This window comes from Narcine bancroftii, chromosome 14, assembly GCF_036971445.1.
Source record: "Narcine bancroftii isolate sNarBan1 chromosome 14, sNarBan1.hap1, whole genome shotgun sequence".
Taxonomy (NCBI): domain Eukaryota; kingdom Metazoa; phylum Chordata; class Chondrichthyes; order Torpediniformes; family Narcinidae; genus Narcine; species Narcine bancroftii.
The window spans coordinates 41,736,928-41,756,962 of NC_091482.1; the positions used below are offsets into that span (position 1 = coordinate 41,736,928).

At 39.2% G+C, this 20,035-nt stretch overlaps 1 protein-coding gene across 2 annotated transcripts in view; it reads right to left on the reverse strand.

Annotated features, from left to right (window-relative positions):
* cep152 (centrosomal protein 152) overlaps positions 1 to 20,035 on the reverse strand; it is a 213,821-nt gene that overhangs the window by 11,203 nt on the left and 182,583 nt on the right. For both annotated transcript variants that reach the window (XM_069911317.1, XM_069911318.1), the window contains exons 22-25: positions 19,417 to 19,516; positions 18,430 to 18,533; positions 2,890 to 3,046; positions 227 to 333 (exon numbers count right to left, since the gene is read on the reverse strand). In XM_069911317.1, the coding sequence (XP_069767418.1) occupies positions 227 to 333; positions 2,890 to 3,046; positions 18,430 to 18,533; positions 19,417 to 19,516 (468 nt within the window). The remainder of the gene's footprint in view (positions 1 to 226; positions 334 to 2,889; positions 3,047 to 18,429; positions 18,534 to 19,416; positions 19,517 to 20,035) is intronic.

A 20,035-nucleotide genomic window follows, 5' to 3' on the forward strand; every position in this document is an offset into this window, starting at 1 on the left:
GTAAAAGAAAGGGCAAGCAGATTTAGTGGAAGGCAGTAAAGTCAATGTTCCTGCCATCTGGCTGGAGAGTGCCCAGATGGAAAATAAGGTATTGTTTTGAGCAAATTGAGGAAATGTTCACTTATTCTTGATTATTAACATTCATTTGTAAAAGAAAAAGGAAAAAATATATAAACTTTATTCAATCAAACTATTAAGAAATAATTTTGTGAATAATTATACACACCAGCATGGGTTTCAGGTTTATCATGCTTTCCCTTCGGTTGAGGTGTTTCTATAGCTTTGGCCATTGCAGCCAGCTTGCCAGCAGCACTCATGATCCTCTTTTCAGCACTGTGAAGATTTATGTGGGTGTTTCAGTATTAATTTAATCTGCCAGTGTAATTCAAAATATGCTTGTGGCCTTAAATTCTTAACCATCTAATTTGTACACTAGCCATGAGTTCCAATGGAACTGTACTGGGCAGAAAAGGTTCATACAACCAGTATGTCTACTCACTAATCCCCTTGTTCACAAAACACCTGATCCCTTCCTTAAACACTGTAATTTCTTCTTCCTCTGCTTCTACCTCTACCTCCTGCTTAAGCAGCTCCGTTCAGATAGCCATGACCCTCTGAGGCAAAATTTTCCCATCCAATTTCTCCCCTCTCATTTTAAATATCTCATTCAGTCCTGGAAAAAAGACTCTCCATTCAATCTCTTCTAAGCACAGCCTCCAATCCTGGCAATTTCCTTTTCTGCTGCTAGCAATCTGGACCAGAATTGGACCAATCCTCCAAGTCCAATCTAATCACATTCTGAGTAACAACATGGACATTCCAACTTCAGCCTGTAAGGCAAATGTGCCAAATGCCACCTTCCCTACCCCATGCACCTGTGTCACCATTTTCAGGGAGCAATGGATTTGATCCTTGTTGTTCCTGATATCTCTGCCCCATCGCTTTTCAAAGTGAATTCATTCATCATTCAGGTGCCTTGCTGTTCAGCGTGGGCGATCATGTCTCTCCATCCGTCACGCTCTCCAACTCTCCAAATTGTAGTTCTTGCCTCCCCTGTTCTCCTTCAGTAAAAGCTCCATCTTTGAGCTGAGACCGTAGTCCATGTTGAGTTCATGATTATACAAGGGAAAAATACTGAAGAGGTTTCCTGTTGCTTTCTTCAGTTGCAGTGTCCATTCAGGATGGGTAACCCTGGACATTGATCAGTAGATTCATCTGCCCAGTGTTTTTATTTTTACAACCATAAATTCCAATTTGTAGAGCCTGCTTGTAAAAACCTGCAATCCACGGCTTCATGTGACCCTGCTTGGTAGGCTAAACAGCTCCAACACTTTGCCCAAGGGAGTCCTGTAGGCTATCGCATGGAAGGATCACCTTACACCTCCTTTTGCTGAGCAATTGTGCAGCACTGACACCGAAAAAGTGCATAACCTTACACTTAATGAAATGAATTTGCTATCACTCAACCCAACTTATTTTTAGACAGCTCTATTTGCTACCTTAAACTCTATCAATTATGGTGTCATTGGTGAACTTACTAATTGGCCCAGTACATTCTCATCGAACTCATTTGTAATATTATTAACAACAAATGTGCCAGCACCAATACCCATGCTGCAACTTCCAGTCAGAAAAACACCCTCCACAATGACCCTCTGTTTCCCATCATGAAGCTAGTTTGGATTCAGTTTGCCAACATGCCTGTCCTTTTCACCCTCTGGACCAACCCACCATGAGGAACCTCCTCTGAAAGCAAGAGGCGCTTCAGGCAATTTCTTCCGATGGCAAATATGTCATTCTTACAGCAGATGAAAACAAATTTTGTGTAAAATTGCATTGTCTTTATTGTAGGACAATAAATTGAAGCTTGAATATTAAAGCTCATGTGAACTACGTTTGCTCTCATCAACTCTCTTCAACGATTTCCTCAGTTGTCAATAACAATTAATTAAGCTAGCTGACTGACAGGAGGTAGTTCCAAAGGTTGCCAGCTTGTCTCAGATTTTTGCATTTGATTGAGTGTGTGTGGATACTTGTGACAAGATGGAGGTAAAATGCTGGCTATCCTGACCTATTCCCCCCCTGCACTCAGCATCACAGGCATGCACTCAAACACTTGTATTTTATAAGAATGCTTTAAATTATTCATCAATACTTTCAAGACATTACCAAATAAACTGCTGTTTTTCAAAAAAAAATATTTAAATTCAAACTTATTTTGGATTTGAATGATAAAGTGGACAACTTTCTGGTTTGGAACATCATACATCTTCAACTGCAGAAAAAAAAGGTTCACTTTAAGACAACATATTTTTGGATTGTCTCAAATTTCCAAATGTTCATCAAACAAATGCTACGGTCCATTTACCGGTAATCACAGCAAAAGATGTTCGAACAGAGTGACCCATTAAATCCCCCCAGTTTCTCTTTGTTCACGAAAGTGTCCTCCATCTGCAGTTCTTGTGTTTAGACCCATACAACAGCACATAAACAGGCCCCTCAGCACATCTAGTCTGCACCAAACTATTATTCTGCACAGTCTGACTAACTTGCACCCGGACCATTGCCTTCCATACTCCTCCCAACCATGGACCTATCTAAATTTTTCTTAAACACAAGAATCGAGTCTCAATTCACCATTTCAGCTGGCAGCTCGTTCCACATTCGCCACTCTCTGCATGAAGAAATTTACTTTAAACATTTCAGCTTTCATCCTTAACTCATGTCCTCTCATTCAAATTTTAAATATCTTTCCCAGGGGTCCTGCAATTTCTACACGAGCCTCTCTCCAGGTCCAAGGGAATATCTTGTCAGGTCTTGGGATTTCTCTAGGTAATATATTACATTTCTTTAATATTCGAACAAACATGGCCAAGTTAAAATGTTTACCCTTCATTCGTTCCACCATCTGCCAAGAGTTGATGAAGGCAAGTCAAATAGTACTTTCGCATTTTCCGTGCAGTTTGTTGCCGTTCTCTAAACACTTCTGTACGAATCATTGCAGCAGCCCGTACCTTGCTCTCCTGAATGTAATGCATCATATCTTCTGCACAAAACAAACAAATCTCTTAAAATACAAATTTTATCAGAATATATAAAGCAAAGTTCATTTTTATCTTTGAAAAAAATACATTTATATAGCAATCTCGAGACATCAACCATCTCAAATGATTTACATCTCGTGACATACATTTCAAGCCTTTTCATTGTTATCTGAAAACAATCACAAGGCCTTGGGTGAGAAGTCTATGAAAGGAATGGCATCCTCCATTTGTTGTGGCATGGAATGAGGGAATTAATATGAACTGGGTAACCTTGTCCACTTCCCTGCTCTTCCTTGATGGTGCCTTAATATCTTTAGTGCCAAAATTACAACACAGAATTAATATTGAGATCATTTCTACTACTACAGCACTGAAATATCAGTTGGAAATAAAAAGCCTTCTGGAGCAGGTCTGAACTCACAACAATGTCCAAAATTAGAGTTTAAATGAAATAATCTATACCTGTCAGTTAGTCAACAAAATCTAAATTTGATTTCTTCAAACATTTCACTACATTGAAAGGTCATGAAAAAGGGAGGCGTGGCCATATTGAGGATCAGAGTAGACATGTTTTGAAAGAGCTCTCCATAAAAGATATTAAAAAGGCTCAGAAAGCTCAAAAAACCCCAGAATTTTATCATCAAAAATAGATACAACTAGTGCTAAACAACTAAGGCAACCAAAAACAAAAAATGAAGAATCAACAGCTCAGCCAAGAACATTAAGTGAAAGCCTGATGAGGAGCGCCTCAGGAGGAGCCTTGGGACCAGCTGAGCATGGCAGAGCTGGGAGGTCGGCCCAAGATATAACCACCATCCTGAACAAGATGGAAACTTTGTGCACTCGTTTCACAAGTGTTGAATCAGTGATGAGACATATCGGAAAAGGAAATGGAAATTAAAGAAATTGTGGAGGATTTAATGGTACAAATGACTCAAGTGGAGGCTGAACTGGACAAAACAAAAGACAGGCTAAAGGCTCTAGAAGAAAAAGCAAAAACATGGGACACAGACAGAAAAGGAATGATGGATAAGATCGATCATATGGAAAATTTCAGCACATAACAATGTAAGAATCATTGGACTTAGAGAAGGAATCGAGGGAAAAGGCCCGGTAAGCTTCTTTGAAACATGGTTTCCACAAATGCTGGGACAATGAAAAAGTAATGTTTTTTTTCAGGACTTTAGCCCTGCCTTTGTCAAACGAAAAAAGGATTTGATGAAGAAGGGACAACTGCGATCTAAAAATGTTAAATATTCAATAACTTACCCAGTGACATTGAGGGTGGATCTCTCAGAAGGTAATCGACAAATTTTCAAGAATGAAGAAGTGGAAGAATTTTTAAGAAAGCTATGAAAAAACTTTCATAGTCACCAGATGAGAAGACTGAAAAGTCTATTTTAAAAAGGGATGAAGTAAAAGACCCATCTTTTTTTAATTTATATTTAGTAAGTACTGAACCGTCTTGTTTTCACTGCTAAAAGAAAAATAGTTATCATTTGCATGGAGAGCTCTGAAAAGAAAAGAAAGTGGAGATGAAAGTAACAGGGTGGGAACTCCGACTTAAGAGGAAAATGGTGCCGAGAGAGGAGCAGTTTTAAAAGAAGGCGCTAAGGGGAGGGGGTTCTTCTTCTTCAAAAGATTCCACAGGTTTTTTTCACAGGCTTCCAGGTTTTATTGTTAACATCATTGTCAGAGCTAGGGATGTGTGTGTGTTTTTTTAAAGGGGAAATGTGTATATTTCTTAAAAGGGGAATGTTCCTCATAAGTGTAATGAAAAGGGAAATGTTATGTATTTTTTTTTAAATAAACTGGAAAGATTTTATTGTTATATAATATATTTGAAAAATCGTATGGATAAAACATTAAAGTTTATTAGTCTTAATATTAATGGGATAAATGGGGTAGTGAAGTGGAAAAGGGTCTTAGCATACCTAAAGAAATTAAAAGCGGATATAATCTTTTTGCAGAAAACACATCTTACCAACTTGGAACATGATAAATTAAAAAGATGGGTGGGACAAAGGCACCTTTGGTTCAAAGTCAAAAGGCGTAGCGATTCTAATTAATAAAAATACACCAGTATTAATAGAAGAAACTTGATTGATCAAGCCGGAAGGTATGTAATGGCACATTGTAAAATTTATGTAGAAGCATGAACATTTATGTTCCAAATTATGATGATGAAGCCTTTATGAAGGATCTTCTTAAAAACAGCAGAGGGAAGTCAAAATATATTGTTTGGAGGAGATTTTAACTTTTGCTTGGACCCAAAACTAGAAAAATGTGCAAGAACAGTAATGAGGTGAAAACGCAAAAACCACAATTTCATTTATGAAGGAAGGTACATTTTATCTATATATGGAGGCAATTAAATCCCACTAGAGACTACTCCTTTTACTCAAGGATGCAGGATTCTCTTACAAGGATTGACTTATTTTTAATTTTAAAAAGTAGAGTGATAAAAACAGAATACCTAGCAAGGCTTCTATCAGACCACTCACCACTAACAATAACTACTGCAATAATGGAAAAACAAGAATACAGATAGTCTTAATACCACATTACTTTAAAGAACAGACTTCTGCAAATTTATACAGAGACAGACAGAAATATTTTGTGAATCAAATCAGCTGTCCACTAAAAATAATTTTTTTGACATTGGACATGCTCAAAGCATATTTGAGGAGACAAATTATATCCAAGACAAAAAAATATTAAGAGAGAATATATGGCAGAAATAAACAGTTGGAAAAGATATTATAGAATTAGAAAAAAAAATCAAAGAAAAGGACTACAAGAAGAATACAGATTACTGAAGAATATAAAGCTAAGATATAATACAAACAAATAAAACAGGAAAAGCTATATTAAAAATTAAACAACAATATTATGAGTTAGGTGAATGGGCACACAAAGTTTTATCTTGGCAGAATAAAGCAGAAGAGACATCAAGAATGATAAATGCTATAAAAACAGTCTCTAGCATATAAACAAAAATAAATCAATGATATTTTTGGACAATGTTTCATGAAATTACTAGGTGACAAGATTTAAATGGAAGAATTTTTGTCGAATGTAGAACTTCCAAAACTAGAAGAGAGAGGAAGGATAGAACTAGACACTTCGTTTACAAGGGAAGAAATTGAAAAGGACCTGGGTACCCTATAGGCTATTCAATCACCAGGGGAGGTTCGATTCCCACCTAAGATTTACAATTTAAAGAACTATTAATGCCCCTGTTAATGGGTGTTCTGGACCAAGCAGTGGAAACACAGACCCTCCCTGAATCATTCTCAACTGTAAATATTACAGTATTACAAAGAAAAACATAGGGACACATTAAAAACGTCATCATATAGACTAATGCTGATTGCAAGATACTAGTGAAAGCATTGGCTAAGACAACATTTAACAAAATTGATACATACAGATCAAGCAGGATTTGTTAAAAGAAGACATTCCTCAAATAGTCTAGGAAGATTATTTACTATAATACACATGGCAAAATACGATCAGAATCCAAGTATTACAGTCTCCCTGGACGCGGAAAAAGCATTTGATTGTTTGGACTGGCCCTTTGGAAAAATTTGGCATAGGCAGAACATTTATAAACTAGATAAAAATGGAATTGCAAACTGAAATTATAATCAGATGTCAGCGGTGTTCCCCTTGAGTAGATCGAGTAGAGAGAGATGCCCCTTGTCCCCAGCACTTTTTATTTTAGCAATTGAACTGGTGGAGATAAGAGTGGATCCAGATATAAAGGGCTTCAAAATTGGACAAGAAGAACATAAAATTAGTCTATTTGCCGATGATCTGCAACTATACCTATCAGACCCAGCTAAATCCTTGGAAAAATTTCACGCAACTCTAGAAAAATATGGAAGAATATCAGGTTATAAAATAAATATGGACAAAAGTGAGATAATGCCATTAACAAATTTTGATTAAGAAAGACAGCAAAAAGGAAATAAATTTAAATGGAAGACAGATGGAATAAAATATCATGGAATAGCAACTGACAATAACTTGCAAAATCTGTACAAACTAAATTATGTTCCTTATCTTGGAAAGATAGAAAGGGGCCTGCAGAAATGGAGTGACTTAGCGATTACTTTAGTGGGAAGGATTAATTGTGCCAAAATGAAGGTAATGCCAAGACTGCTGTATCTTTTTCAATCTCTGCCTATTCTATTGCCTAAAAACAAATTTAAATTACTTAACAATCATATTAAATAGTTCCTATGGAATAATAAGGTACCAAGAATCGCACTGGAAAAATTGACATGGGACTACGCGTTGGGAGAACTTAGACTACTAGATGTCAAAAAAATACTACTTAGCTGCACAGGCTAGATTTCTCGCAGCCTTCTTCATTGAAGACAACCCCCCCCCACTTGGGTTCAGATGGAGGAGGAGGAAACAAAGCATTATATCTATAAATGGAATGGCAAATCACTAGAAAAAAAGACAGATAATCCTATACTAATACATATGATTAGAACCTGGCAAGAAATTAATGAATGTGTAGGAAAAAAAAGTAGGAACATCAATAAAAGCACCATTGTGTAAAAATTTGTTATTGCTGATGAGGCAATAGAATATTACATTTGTGGTATGACAAAGGCATAAGATATATTAAAGACAGCAACACCGAAGGAAATCTTGTGTCCTTCGAACAATTTAAAGGTCCTGCAAACAAGTTCGAGACTCCCGGATGGTATGTTGCCTCAGCATTCTCAAGGAGAGAGAGCAACCAGGTTCTGTGGTACACATTGGGACCAATGACACAGATAGGAAAAAGGATGATGTCTAAAATAGGGAATAAAGGGAGTTAAGAAGTTAGGCATTTTGCTCAGTCCAAACTTCCCAATTTTCCTCGAATTCCTGAAATTAATATCCTTGATTTATTTTTTGATTTAAAGTTTTTTCATGGTGGATTGATAGAAACTATTTATAATAATTTGATGGATTTAAGAATATATTCAGGGAGGGGACTCAAGAATGAATGGAATGAGATTTGAATATATCAATACCAGATGAAGACTGGGATATCACGCTTGATCTGATTAATAATACTTCATTCTGTGCATGACAATGTTTATTACAATTTAAAGTGGTACATAGAATACACATGTCCAAAGTTAAATGATCTCATTTTTATTCTGATGTTAATCCACTATGTGACAAATGTAAAATCTTTGAGGCCCCTCTAATTAATATGCTTTGTGAATTCCAAAACTAAAAGAATTTTGAGAACAATTTATCCAAACTTTATCAAAGTTTCTTAGGATTAAATTAGAACTATGCTTTGGTTGGTTATTCTCAAGAGAAGAGAAGAATATTCCCTTGAACTTAATTCAAAAAAGAATAGTAGCCTTTACTTCATTGATAGCCGGACAAGCAATTTTGATGAAATGGAAAGACATTTTACAACTAACTCGTATGCAATGGGTACAGGATATTATTGTCTTGCTTGAGTTTGGAGAAAATTAGAAATAACATTAAAAAGATTAAGATTGAATTTGATAGGATATGGGGTCCAATTATGAATTATTATAATTTAAATACATAACCATATAAGTTTATGGCATGGAAACAGGCCATCTTGGCCCTTCAAGTCCACGCCGGTTCACTCAAACAATTCCGCTAGATCCCCCCTCCTATTTTCCGCCCATAACCCTCCAACCCCCTCTCATCCATGTATATATCCAGCCTCCTCTTAAATGAAAGAATTGACCCTGCCTCAACTATTTCCTCTGGAAGATTATTCCATTCAGCCACCACTCTCTGAGTGAAGAAGCATCCTCTAATGTTTCTCCTAAAATTTTGCCCCCTTACCCTCAACTTATGTCCTCTTGTTTCAACCTCCCCTGCACTCAAGGGGAAGAGTCTACTTGCATCTAGTCTATCTATTCCCTTCATAATTTTAAACACCTCTATCAAATCCTCTTTCATCCGTCTACATTCCAATGAATAAAGTCCTAACCTCTTCAATCTTTCTCTGTACTCGAGGTAATTTAAGCCAGCCAAAATCCTTGTAAACCTTCTCTGCACCCTCTCCACCTTATCTATATCCTTCCTATAATTTGGAGACCAGAACTGACACAATACTCCAAACCTGGCCTCACCAACGCCTTAAACAGTCGCACCATCACTTCCCAGCTCCTATACTCTATACTATGATTTATGAAGATTAGCCTACCAAATGCCTTCTTAACAACCATGTCAACATGGGAATCCACTTTCAAGGAATGCTGCACCGTAACTCCAAGATCTCTTTGTTCTTGTGCATTCCCCAATGTCCTCCCCTTTACTACATATGCCTGGTTTTGATTATTTTTACCGAAATGAAGCACCTCACACTTCTCTACATTAAATTCCATCTGCCATCTTTCAGCCTAACTTTACAAACCAAATCCCTCTGTAATCCCTGAAAACCTTCCTCGCTATCAACTCACCCCATTTTCGTATTGTCTGTGTATTTACTTACCCAGTTAACCACCCCATTATCCAAATCATTAATATGAAATGAACAACAGGGGACCTAGCACAAATCTTTAAGGCACACCGTTCGTCACAGGCTTCCATCCTAACAGACAGTTGTCCACCATGACCTTCTGCTGTCTATCCTCCAGCCACCTCTGAACCTATCTTACTATTTCTCTATTAATCCACAGAACCTTCCATACTAACCTTTCATGTGGAACCTTATCAAAAGCTTTGCTAAAATCCAGATAGACCTCATCAACTGCCCTACCTTCATCCACTTTTCTTGTCACTTCTTCGAAAAACTTAACAAGATTCGTCAAACATGACTTCCCCTTCACAAACCCATGCTGGGTGCTCCTGATCAATCCCTGCTTATCTAGATATTTATACCCACCATCTCTAAGAATACCCTCCATAACTTTCTCAACCACCAAAGTCAAGCTTGCAGGCCTATAATTACTTGGCCGACACCTTGTGCCTTTTTTAAACAACGGAACTACATTAGCAACCCTCCAATCCCGCAGCACTACACCCTCCTCCAGTGATCGTTGAAAAATCACTGACAGTGCCTCCGCTCTTTGCTCCCTGACCTCCCAACGTCCTGGGGAAAATCCCATCAGGACCTGGAGACTTATCCACTTTTACTGAGCCCAGAAGCTCCAAAACCCTCTCTTTACTAATCCCTATCTTTTCCATAACTAAGCCATTTGCCTCACTTATCTCACATAGTCCAATGTCCTTTTCCTTCATGAACACAGATAAGAAAAAAAAATCATTTAATATCTCTCCCATCTGATACAGTTCCTCGCTCTCATTTTCCAGCGGTCCTATTATATCCTTAACCCTCCTTTTAGTATTCACATATCTGTAAAAACCCTTATGAGTCTCTTTTAACTTTTCAGCTATTGACACCTCATACCTTTTTTTGCCTTTCTAATTTTCTTCTTAAGGTTTTTTCTGCAATCTATGTAATAATCATACATCTTATCCATTTTTTGCTTCCTAAATTTAGTAAATGCACCCCCCCACTAAGCAACTTCCTTATTTTCCAGAAAACCACGGTTCCCTTAAGCTTTTGTCCTTGCCTTTCGATCTGACTGGCACATGAAGATCTTGTACTCTCAATATCTCTTCTTTAAATATTCTCCAAATCTCTTCTACATCCTTTCCAGAAAAAAGATCAGCCCATATAATTTTATGCAAATCCTTTCTCATTTCTTCAAATCTAGCCTTCCCCTACTCGAAGACCTTCAACCTCAGACCTGACCTATCCCTAAGCTAATGGACCCATGATCACTGGATCCAAAGTTCTCACCAACTCACACTTCCGACACCTGTACTATTCCGTTCCCTAATAATAGATCTAACACTCCCTCCCCTCTAGTAGGCACCTCAACATACTGCTGTAAAAAGCAATCCTGAACACATTGTACAAAGACTAAGCCATCCTGCTCCCTCACTGATTGTGTTTCCCAATCAATTTTATGGAAATTGAAGTCCCCAACTATCACAACCTTATTTCTACTACACATCTCAGCTATTTCCCTGCACATTTGCTCTTCAAGTTCCCTATCCCCTTTTGGCGGCCTATAATATACCCCTATATTTGTAGCCTCACCTTTCTTATTTTTTAGTTCAATCCACAGAGCCTCGCGCGAAGAGTCCTCCAGTCTATCTTGCCTCAGCACCGCAGTAATATCTTCCCTGACAAGCAACGCCACACTTCCCCCTTGTACCCCATCAATTCTGTCACGTCTAAAGCAGCGAAATCCCGGAATATTTAGCTGTCACAACCTTCCTTCAACCATAGGCAAGGATGCGCTGGGGGTTTCCTGTTGATGTCTGGGAGCTGAGACTCGATTCTTCACATATTATTCACTGATGACCGTGTTTAGTGGGAGGGTAGAATGAAAACAGGGTAGGAGAGTTTCTTCTTTTTCTTTTATTTTCTATTTTTATTTATGTAGAAGCTATTAGTCCAATTAGATAACCAGCAATATACATGTCATAATATTAGAATATGAGGTGCAGTTTTCATTAGGGAATTTCCATTTTATTTGAGCATTGTGTACAAGACTATCTCTTACGATTCATTTTCTGTATTGCATTATATAAAAATTATGTAACTAATATATGGACAACATATAACATGTAATACTTCTCTATCAAATCAATAAAAATATTTAAAAAATAAAAGCAAAGAAGCTAAAAAGCAGGACTTCAAGGTTAGTATCTCTGGATTGTTGCCGGTGCTACACGTCAGTGAAGGCAGGAATAGAAAGTTATGGCAGATGAATACGTGACTGAAGACTTCGTGCAGGAAGTAGGGGTTCAGATAATGTTCACATTTTTAAGTCAATGCAGACTGCGCTGGCTGCGTCATGTCCGTCGTATGAAGGATGGCAGATTGCCAAAGGACATCCTTTACAGATAACTAGCAATAGGCAAGAGGAAAGATGGTGGACCTCAGCTTCACTTCAAGGCCCACTGACTGTGCAACATGAAAGTTTTAAAAACCAACACAGGAGTGCTGGGAGGACACAGTAGATGACCACAACAAATGGCGATCTTGAGTCAGTTTGAGGAGCGAAGAGCTAAGCGAAGAGCACAGCAGATAGCGAACAACAATTCAATGATGCTCTATACTTGCAGCAAATGTTGCAGAGCCTGTATTCCAGAATTGGCCTCAATAGGCACAGTTGATACTGCTCAACAAACCAGACTACCAGAGGCGCAGAACCCATGGTCGACCATGACCGACGGAGACCAAGAAGCTTTACTGTTGGGGAGGGTTTAATCTGGCTTGGTAGAGGGATGGGAACCAGGATAAAAGGGCAGTGTATAGGGAAGAAGATACACAAGTAGATATACAGGCAATCGATAGGGCAAAAGTGCAAGGGTAAGATTAAAGATTTAATTTGAAGTACTTTGGAAATAAAATTGGAAAGGGTAATAACTGAAGTCTTGTATTTATATGCCTGGAGTATAAAAAAAATAAGTTTGATGATCTAGTAGCACAGAGGGATCAGCTCATGATTAAATGGTGGGCAGACTCGATGGGCTAGAAAGCCTATTTCTGCTCCTATATCTTAGGGTATGACATTACAGCCATGACTGAGTCATGACTAAAAAATGACCACAGCTGAGAACTAAATATTTGTATAGGAAGGACAGAAAGATAGGCAGAGGGGGTGTGGTGGTTATACAAGTTAAAAATGGAATTCAATCCTTGGACAGAGGATACATTGGATTAGAAGATATAGAATCACTGTGGGTTGAATACAAGCATGCAAACAGTGGGCAGAATGTGCATGCAAACTACAGAGGGAGATAGAGAAACCATGCAAAAAGGGGAATGTAATAATAGTCATGGAGAATTTCAATATGCAGGTTGATTGAGAAAAGAAGGTTGGTTCTAGATCCCAAGAGAAGGAATTTATCGATGTCTTCAGGATGGCTTCATAGAACAGCTTATGGATGAGCTGATCCAGAATAGCAATTCTGGATTGAGTATTGTGTAATGAACCAGAGTTGATAAGGGAGCTGAAGGCAACCCTTGGGAGGCAGTGATCATAACATGATAGAATTTGCCCTGCAGTTTGAGAGGGAGAAATAAAATCGTGTCAGTATTCTAGTGGAATAAAGGTATGAGAGAGTAGATAAGGAAACATTGTTTCCTTTGGTAGAAGAGTCCAGGACAATGCACAACTTCAGGATTGAAGGGAATCTGCTCAAGACAGAGATAAGGAGGAATTCCTTGAGCCAGAGGATGATAAATCTATGGAATTTGTTGCCACAGGCAGTTGCAAAGGCCAAGTTATTGGGTGTATTTAAGGCAGAGATTGATAGGTTCTTGATTAGCTAGGGCATCAAAGGTTATGGGAAGGCCGGGTCTGCTCATATTTCTGATGGTCTTGTGCATCTTCTGGCCTATACACTGCCCTTTTGTTCTAACTGAGAAAATCTAAGTGAAAAAGTGCATTAACAGGGAGGATGACAGAGAAGCAATGGCTGGAGTTTCTGTGAGAAATAAGTAAAGTGCAGGACAGGTATAATTCCAAAAAGAAATATTTGAATGGAAAGATGATACAACTGTGACTAACAAGAGAAGCCAAAGCCAAAGTAAAAGCAAAAGAAAAGGGATACAAGGAAACAAGGTAGAGGACTGGGAAACTTATAAGCTTACAGAAGGGAACTAAGAAGGTCATGAGGAAGGAAAAAATGAACTTTGATAGGAAGCGAGCAAATAATACCAAAAGAATACAAAAAGTTTTCTCAGTATATTGTCTTTAAAAAATGGCAAGAATAGATATACGACCAATAGAAAATAGCACTGAAAAAGTTATAAAGGTAGACAAGGAGATGGCAGATGAACAGAATAAGTATTTTGCATCAATCTTCACTGTGGAAGACATTAGCAGTATACCGGACTTTCAACGGTATCAGAGAAGAGAGATGAGTGCAGTCACGCTCACCTGAGTGAAAGCTCTTGGAAGCTGAAGGATGAAAGGTAGATTAGTCTCACGAACCAGATGGAATGCACCCTAGAGTTCTGAAAGGGGTAGCTAGAGATTATGGGAGCATTAATAATGATTTTCCAAGAGGACTGGAAAGTTACAAAGGTCATTCTGTTATTTAAAAAGGCAGCAGAAAGGAAATTTCTGACCTTTTAGCCTAGCATTGGTGGTCGAGAAGTTGTTACAATCAATTGTCGGGGATGCAGTTATGGAATATCTGAAGGTGCACGACAAGAGAGGTCAAAGTCAGCATGCTTTCCTTAAGGGAAAATCTTGCCTGACAAACCTAGTGCAATTCTTTGAGGAAACCACAAGCAGGCTAGACAAAGGAAACGTAATGGATGTTGTATATTTTGGGCTTTCAAAAGTCCTTTGACAAGGTGCCACACAGCAGGCTGCTTAACATGATAAGAGCTCATGGATTTACAGGAAAGATACTTGCATGAGTAAAGCACTGGCTGATCAGCAGGGAACAGAGAGTGAGAATAAAAGGATCCTACTCTGGTGGCTACTGGTTGCCAGTGGCATTCCAGAGAGGTTGGTGTCGGAGACACTTCTTTTTACGTTGCTTATTAATGGTTTAGATTGTGGAATAGATGGCTCTGTGGCTAAGTTTGCAAATGATATAAAGATAGGTGGAGGGACAGGTAATGACATGGAAACAGAGAGACTACATAGACGGATGGATTAGAAGAACAGGCAAAGACGTGGTAAATGAAATAATGGTGGAAAGTGTATGGTCATGCACTTTGGTAGAAGGAATAAAAGGGCAGACTATTATTTAGATAGGGAGAAAATTCAAAATTCCGAGATGCAAAGGGACTTGGGAGTCCTCATGCAGGATATCCTAAAGGTTAACCTTCAGGTTGAGTCAGTGCTGAAGAAGATGAATGGAATGTTGGCATTCATATCTATAAAAATAGGATCCAAGAGCAGGGATATGATATTGAGGCTATTATAAGGCACTCACTTGGAGTACAGGGTGTAGTTTTGACCTCCTTATTTCAGAAAGTATGTGTTGACTTTGCAGAAGGTTCAGAGAATACAAGTGATTCCTGGAATTAAGGGAATGGCATATGAGGAACATTTCATGGCTCTTTGATTGTATTGCTTGGTGTTCAGAAGAATGAGGGGGACCTCATAGCAGCATTTCAAATGTTGAAAGGCCTGGACAGAGTAAATGTGGCAAAGTTATTTCCTGTGGTAGGAGAGTCTAGGACAAGAGGGCACAACTTCAGGATTGAAGGGTGTCCATTTAAAATAGAGATGCAGAGGAATTCTTTACCCAGAGAGTGGTGAACCACTAGAACTTGCTACCACAGGCACCTGTGGCAGTCAGATTGTTGGGTGTGTTTAAGGTAGAGATTGATGGGTATCTGAATAGTCAGGGTATCAAAGGGTATGGGGAGAGGGCAGGGGAGTGGGGCTGAGTGGGAGAATGAATCAGCACATAAATGAATAGTAGATTGGCCTACTTCTCCCCTATCATATGGTCTTATGGTCTAAAAAGCATCACATACTCGAGATGTACATTAAGGTGAGGGAGAGGAAGTTTAAGGGAATGTGTGGGATGAATATTTTATACAGTGATAGTGGGTGCCTGGAGCAGGCTGCCAGTAATGGTGGTAGGAGATGCTATTGAGATGTTTAAAAGGCTTCTCGTAGACACATGAATATCCAAGCAATGGAGCGATATCTGCCAGGTACAAGCAACAACTTTTCCTTTGACTCATCCCACTTTCTTCAAATCAAAGTTTGCGGAGCAATCCATGTTGCAACCCTACACGGTCAAGGCCCCTCAACTCTTCCTCCGCTATATTGACGATCTTGTTGGGGCTGCCTCACGCACTTGCGATGAGCTCGTCAACTTCATTCATTTCGCTGTTAACTTCCACCCCGATCTTAAATTCACCTGGTCCATCTCCAGCAACACTCTCCCTTTTCGGGAAACAAGTTCTCCACTGACAAATTTTACAAATCCAACTCCCACACTACCATATATGCCATTGTATAGGACAATGCCGGAAACTTAAAAATTTCACATTAAAATCAGTCGCCTTATACAAAATGTATAAAATTCTTGCCTTGATGATGCAGTTGGCAACACTACCGCCATCTTCCCTCTGGCTCCAACAAAATCTCATGCATGCCCATTTAGTTATTTGCAAAGTCTCAACACTCCTCTACTGGATCAATCCCCACAGTCCGACAGCTGTTGGCTCTGTACAGGCTTTAAATGGCCTCTTAAGGGAGCCAACAGAGGTTCATTTTAAAATATCCAAATAAAATTTAAACCTTTGTTATTAAAATATTTTGATTTGCTTTAACTCAATCCACTGTTCAGTGGTAAATGCTAGATTGGGGTGGGGGAGGGGTCATTTTATTCCAAGTTATCGCTCAAAACCAACATTTTAGTGAAAAATCCAGGGTACTTCTATTCACGAGTCACCCTGTACAACAGCATATACAATACCTTGATTACACTTCCTCACACCTGTAAGGATTCTATTCCTTTCTCGTCATTTCTCCACCTCCGTCGCATCTGTCCCCAAGATGAGGTCATTCAGTCCAGATCATCTAAAATGTCTGCCTTCTTCCACAAACATGGCTTCCCCTCCATCACTAACAACTCAGCCCTTACCTGCATCTCCTCCATTTCCCGCTCATCTGCCCTGGCACCCACCACCCCAGCCCTCAGAAGTAACAAACACAGGATTTCCCTTGTCTTTACCCATCACCCCACCAGCCTCCGCATCTAACGCATATCCACTGTAATTTCCTTCACTGACAAAAGGATCCCACCACAAGACATATCTTCCCCTCTCCATCTTCCTTAGCGACTGCTCCCTCCCTGACACCCTCGTTCATTCATCCTTCCTCAATTAACCCGCGTCGCCCGCACCCCCCCCCCACCCCACCCCCGCAGCTGCAGGAAATGTCACACCTGCTCCAACACCATCATTCACAAAACAGTCCTTTCAAGTGAAACAACACTTCACTTGTGTATCTGCAGGAGTTATCTACAACAGTCAGTGGTCCCTTTGTGGCCTTCTTGACATCAGAGAGACTGGATGCAGACAGGGAGATAACTTCGCTGAGAACCTTCGCTCTGTTTGCATCAATGACAGAGATCTCCCAGTGGCCACCCATTTCAATTCCACACCCCATTCCCATGCTCATACGTCTATCCAAGACCACCCATAAATTGGAGGAACAACATGAACTCTCCAACCATTAACATCCATTTCTCCAGTTTCTGCTATCTTACTCTCCGTTCCCCCTCTCTTCCCTTTCCCTACATATTCTTTCCTCCAGCCCAGCCCCTCCCCTCCCTATTCACTGAGCATTCCTCCTCCCCCTGCTTGGTGGTGCCCCCCCCCATCCACCTATTACTTCCTGTCTTTCCCCTCCACCCCAACCATTTTGTTCAGACACCTGCTTTGAAGGGTTATGTAACTTTTTCTTTGTTTGACCTGCTGAGTTTCTCCACTATTGTTTTTACTTCAACCACGGTGTCTGCAGACTTTCAAGTTTAACAGCAGTTTTAGTGCGATTTGGATGCTCTGCTCTGTGCAGATATGGCACAGACAACATACAAGGGCCTATCCTGATAAGAATGTGCAAATGTCACAGATCAACTTAAAACAGAAACATTTTGGCTAATTAAAACTTGTTTTAATTTACTTGTTAAGGTCCTTTAAAAATTTGGCATACTTCAAATAATTTCAAGTTTTCCTTCACCACAAGGAATGAGAAGTATAAGAAATCTAATCTGAATAAATTTCTGTTGTGAATTGTCGTAAAGGCATGTCTGAAAACCCCAAGATCTTGGACAACTTCTGTAAGAAAACAGGTCTTGAGCTTTATATCAACAAAACTCAGGATTTTATATTGACAAAAATAAGAGTTTTGTTTTGAATGCCACAGATGATTTGCTTTTTGATAAAGGGAAGAATCTTACTCAGCCAGAATGTTTGGTGAATTACATTCTAATGCAGACATTTTGATCTCTTACTCAAATAGTATTATCACAAAAATAACAAAACCCTAGATTTAAGGGCTTAAATGCACTTTGAAGTAAAATGTGTGGTTTGGGCTTTTTGTACATAGTCCCACTTATAGTATCATCTAGCTAGTGAATAAATACAAAATTAATGCAACATTAATTTTGAAAAAGCAACCTTAAGAGTAAAACCTTAAAAGTAACCATAAAACTTAAGTCAATAGATCACATTTACTAAACCCATATGACTTGATTACCATTAGTCAATAATTATATTATGCAGCAAGTAGAATGTACACAAAGGAAACTAAAGACTTTTTTGTTTTCTTCTTACCAAGATACAGACTCAAATTAAATTGGAAGCAGATACCTCTAATTTTGTCCACAGCTCTCAAATATTGATGGCGGATTTCTTCTAACCCTTTTGTGGAGATCAACTTGGATGAAGTTTTAGAGCACCAATTTTCCTGTGAACTACAGTCAAGCAAAATGAAAGTCAATGTTGTGCGTGAGCACCTCCTGCGGAATAGGGGTTGGTACCGAGGAGGCGATTAGTGGGAAAGGATGAGTGGACGAGCATCCACACCTCCTCCCTCACCACCATTCAAGGCTCCAAATAGCCCTTCCAAGTGAAGCAATACTTTACTTGTAAATCTGCAGGGATCATCCACTGCATCCGATGTGGCCTCCTCTATATCTGAGGAGACTGGATTCAGACTGGAAGTTTATTTCATTGATCACCTTCTCTCTGTCCTCTGCAATAATGGGGAGCTCCCAGTAGCTGACCATTTCAATTCCACATCCCATTCCCACACTGACATGTCTGTCCATGGCCTCCTGCAGTGCCAAATCAAGGCCACCTGACTGGGCACTCTCCAAGAAGATGGCATTAACATCAACTTCTCCAGCTTCTGTTCACCCTCTCCCATCTATCTTTTTCCCAATCTGTATCCTTTCCTTCAGCTCTCGAATATTCCATTCTCCATTCAGAGAGCTACCCCCTCCACCTCTCATTTCTCTGCATTTTTCTCTTCTACTCTCCCACCTATGACCTCTGACCTGTTAGCCTGTGCTCTTCCCCCTGCTCCTTCCTCCCTCCTATCCTCCCCACACCTTTTTATTCATGGGCCTGGCTGATTTTTGCTTATACCTTGAAGGGCTCAGGCCCAAAACTTTGGTTACCCTTTGTTTCCTATTGTTGCTGCATGACCTGCTGTGTTTCTCCAGGAATTTTGTGCATTGCACAGAAAATTTATAGTAACTAATTTTGTCATAAAACAAACCTGTGAAGTAACAAAACACCAAATTAACCTCAATGTTTTTCTACATGAGGCAATGCTTTGGATTACACACATACCAAGGATTTGTTTTATTGTTGAGGGATTCATTTTCTTTCAGTCTTTTCCAAAGATCATCCTTTTCATTTTGCATGATCTTTATTATTCTTTCATGTTCCTCTGCAAAACATTGATATAATTTCAGAATTTAGTTTGATTAAAAAAAAATCAAGGACATATACATTTTTTGCGAACCAATGTCTGCAAAATTAATTACAATTAATATTTCTAAACTGTAAAACATTTCACAATATTGCAAAGGATGGAGGTGCTGTGGACAGTGTGGAAGGTGATATGGTGGGGAAGCAGAGTTGAGTGGAGAAGTGACAGGTGTTCAGTCTGGGCAAGTGTTAAGTGATGCCCTTTGGAAGGTTGAATTTGAAGATAGAGTACATGGTTAATGGAGGATCCTAACAATGGGAAAAATGAGAGAAAAAATCCCTAACAATGAGGGATCTTGCCTCCAAGTTACCACAAACGTTGATAGAGTACCGTATATACTCATGTTTTGGAGACCAATTTTTTGGGTTAAATTTGAGTGGTTGAATTTTATGCAGACTTGACTGTGGTAAGTACTTGTGTCTTTTGGAAGTGCGGATGGCCGGGACTGGGTGCTAAGTCCGCGTTCGGCATGTCAGG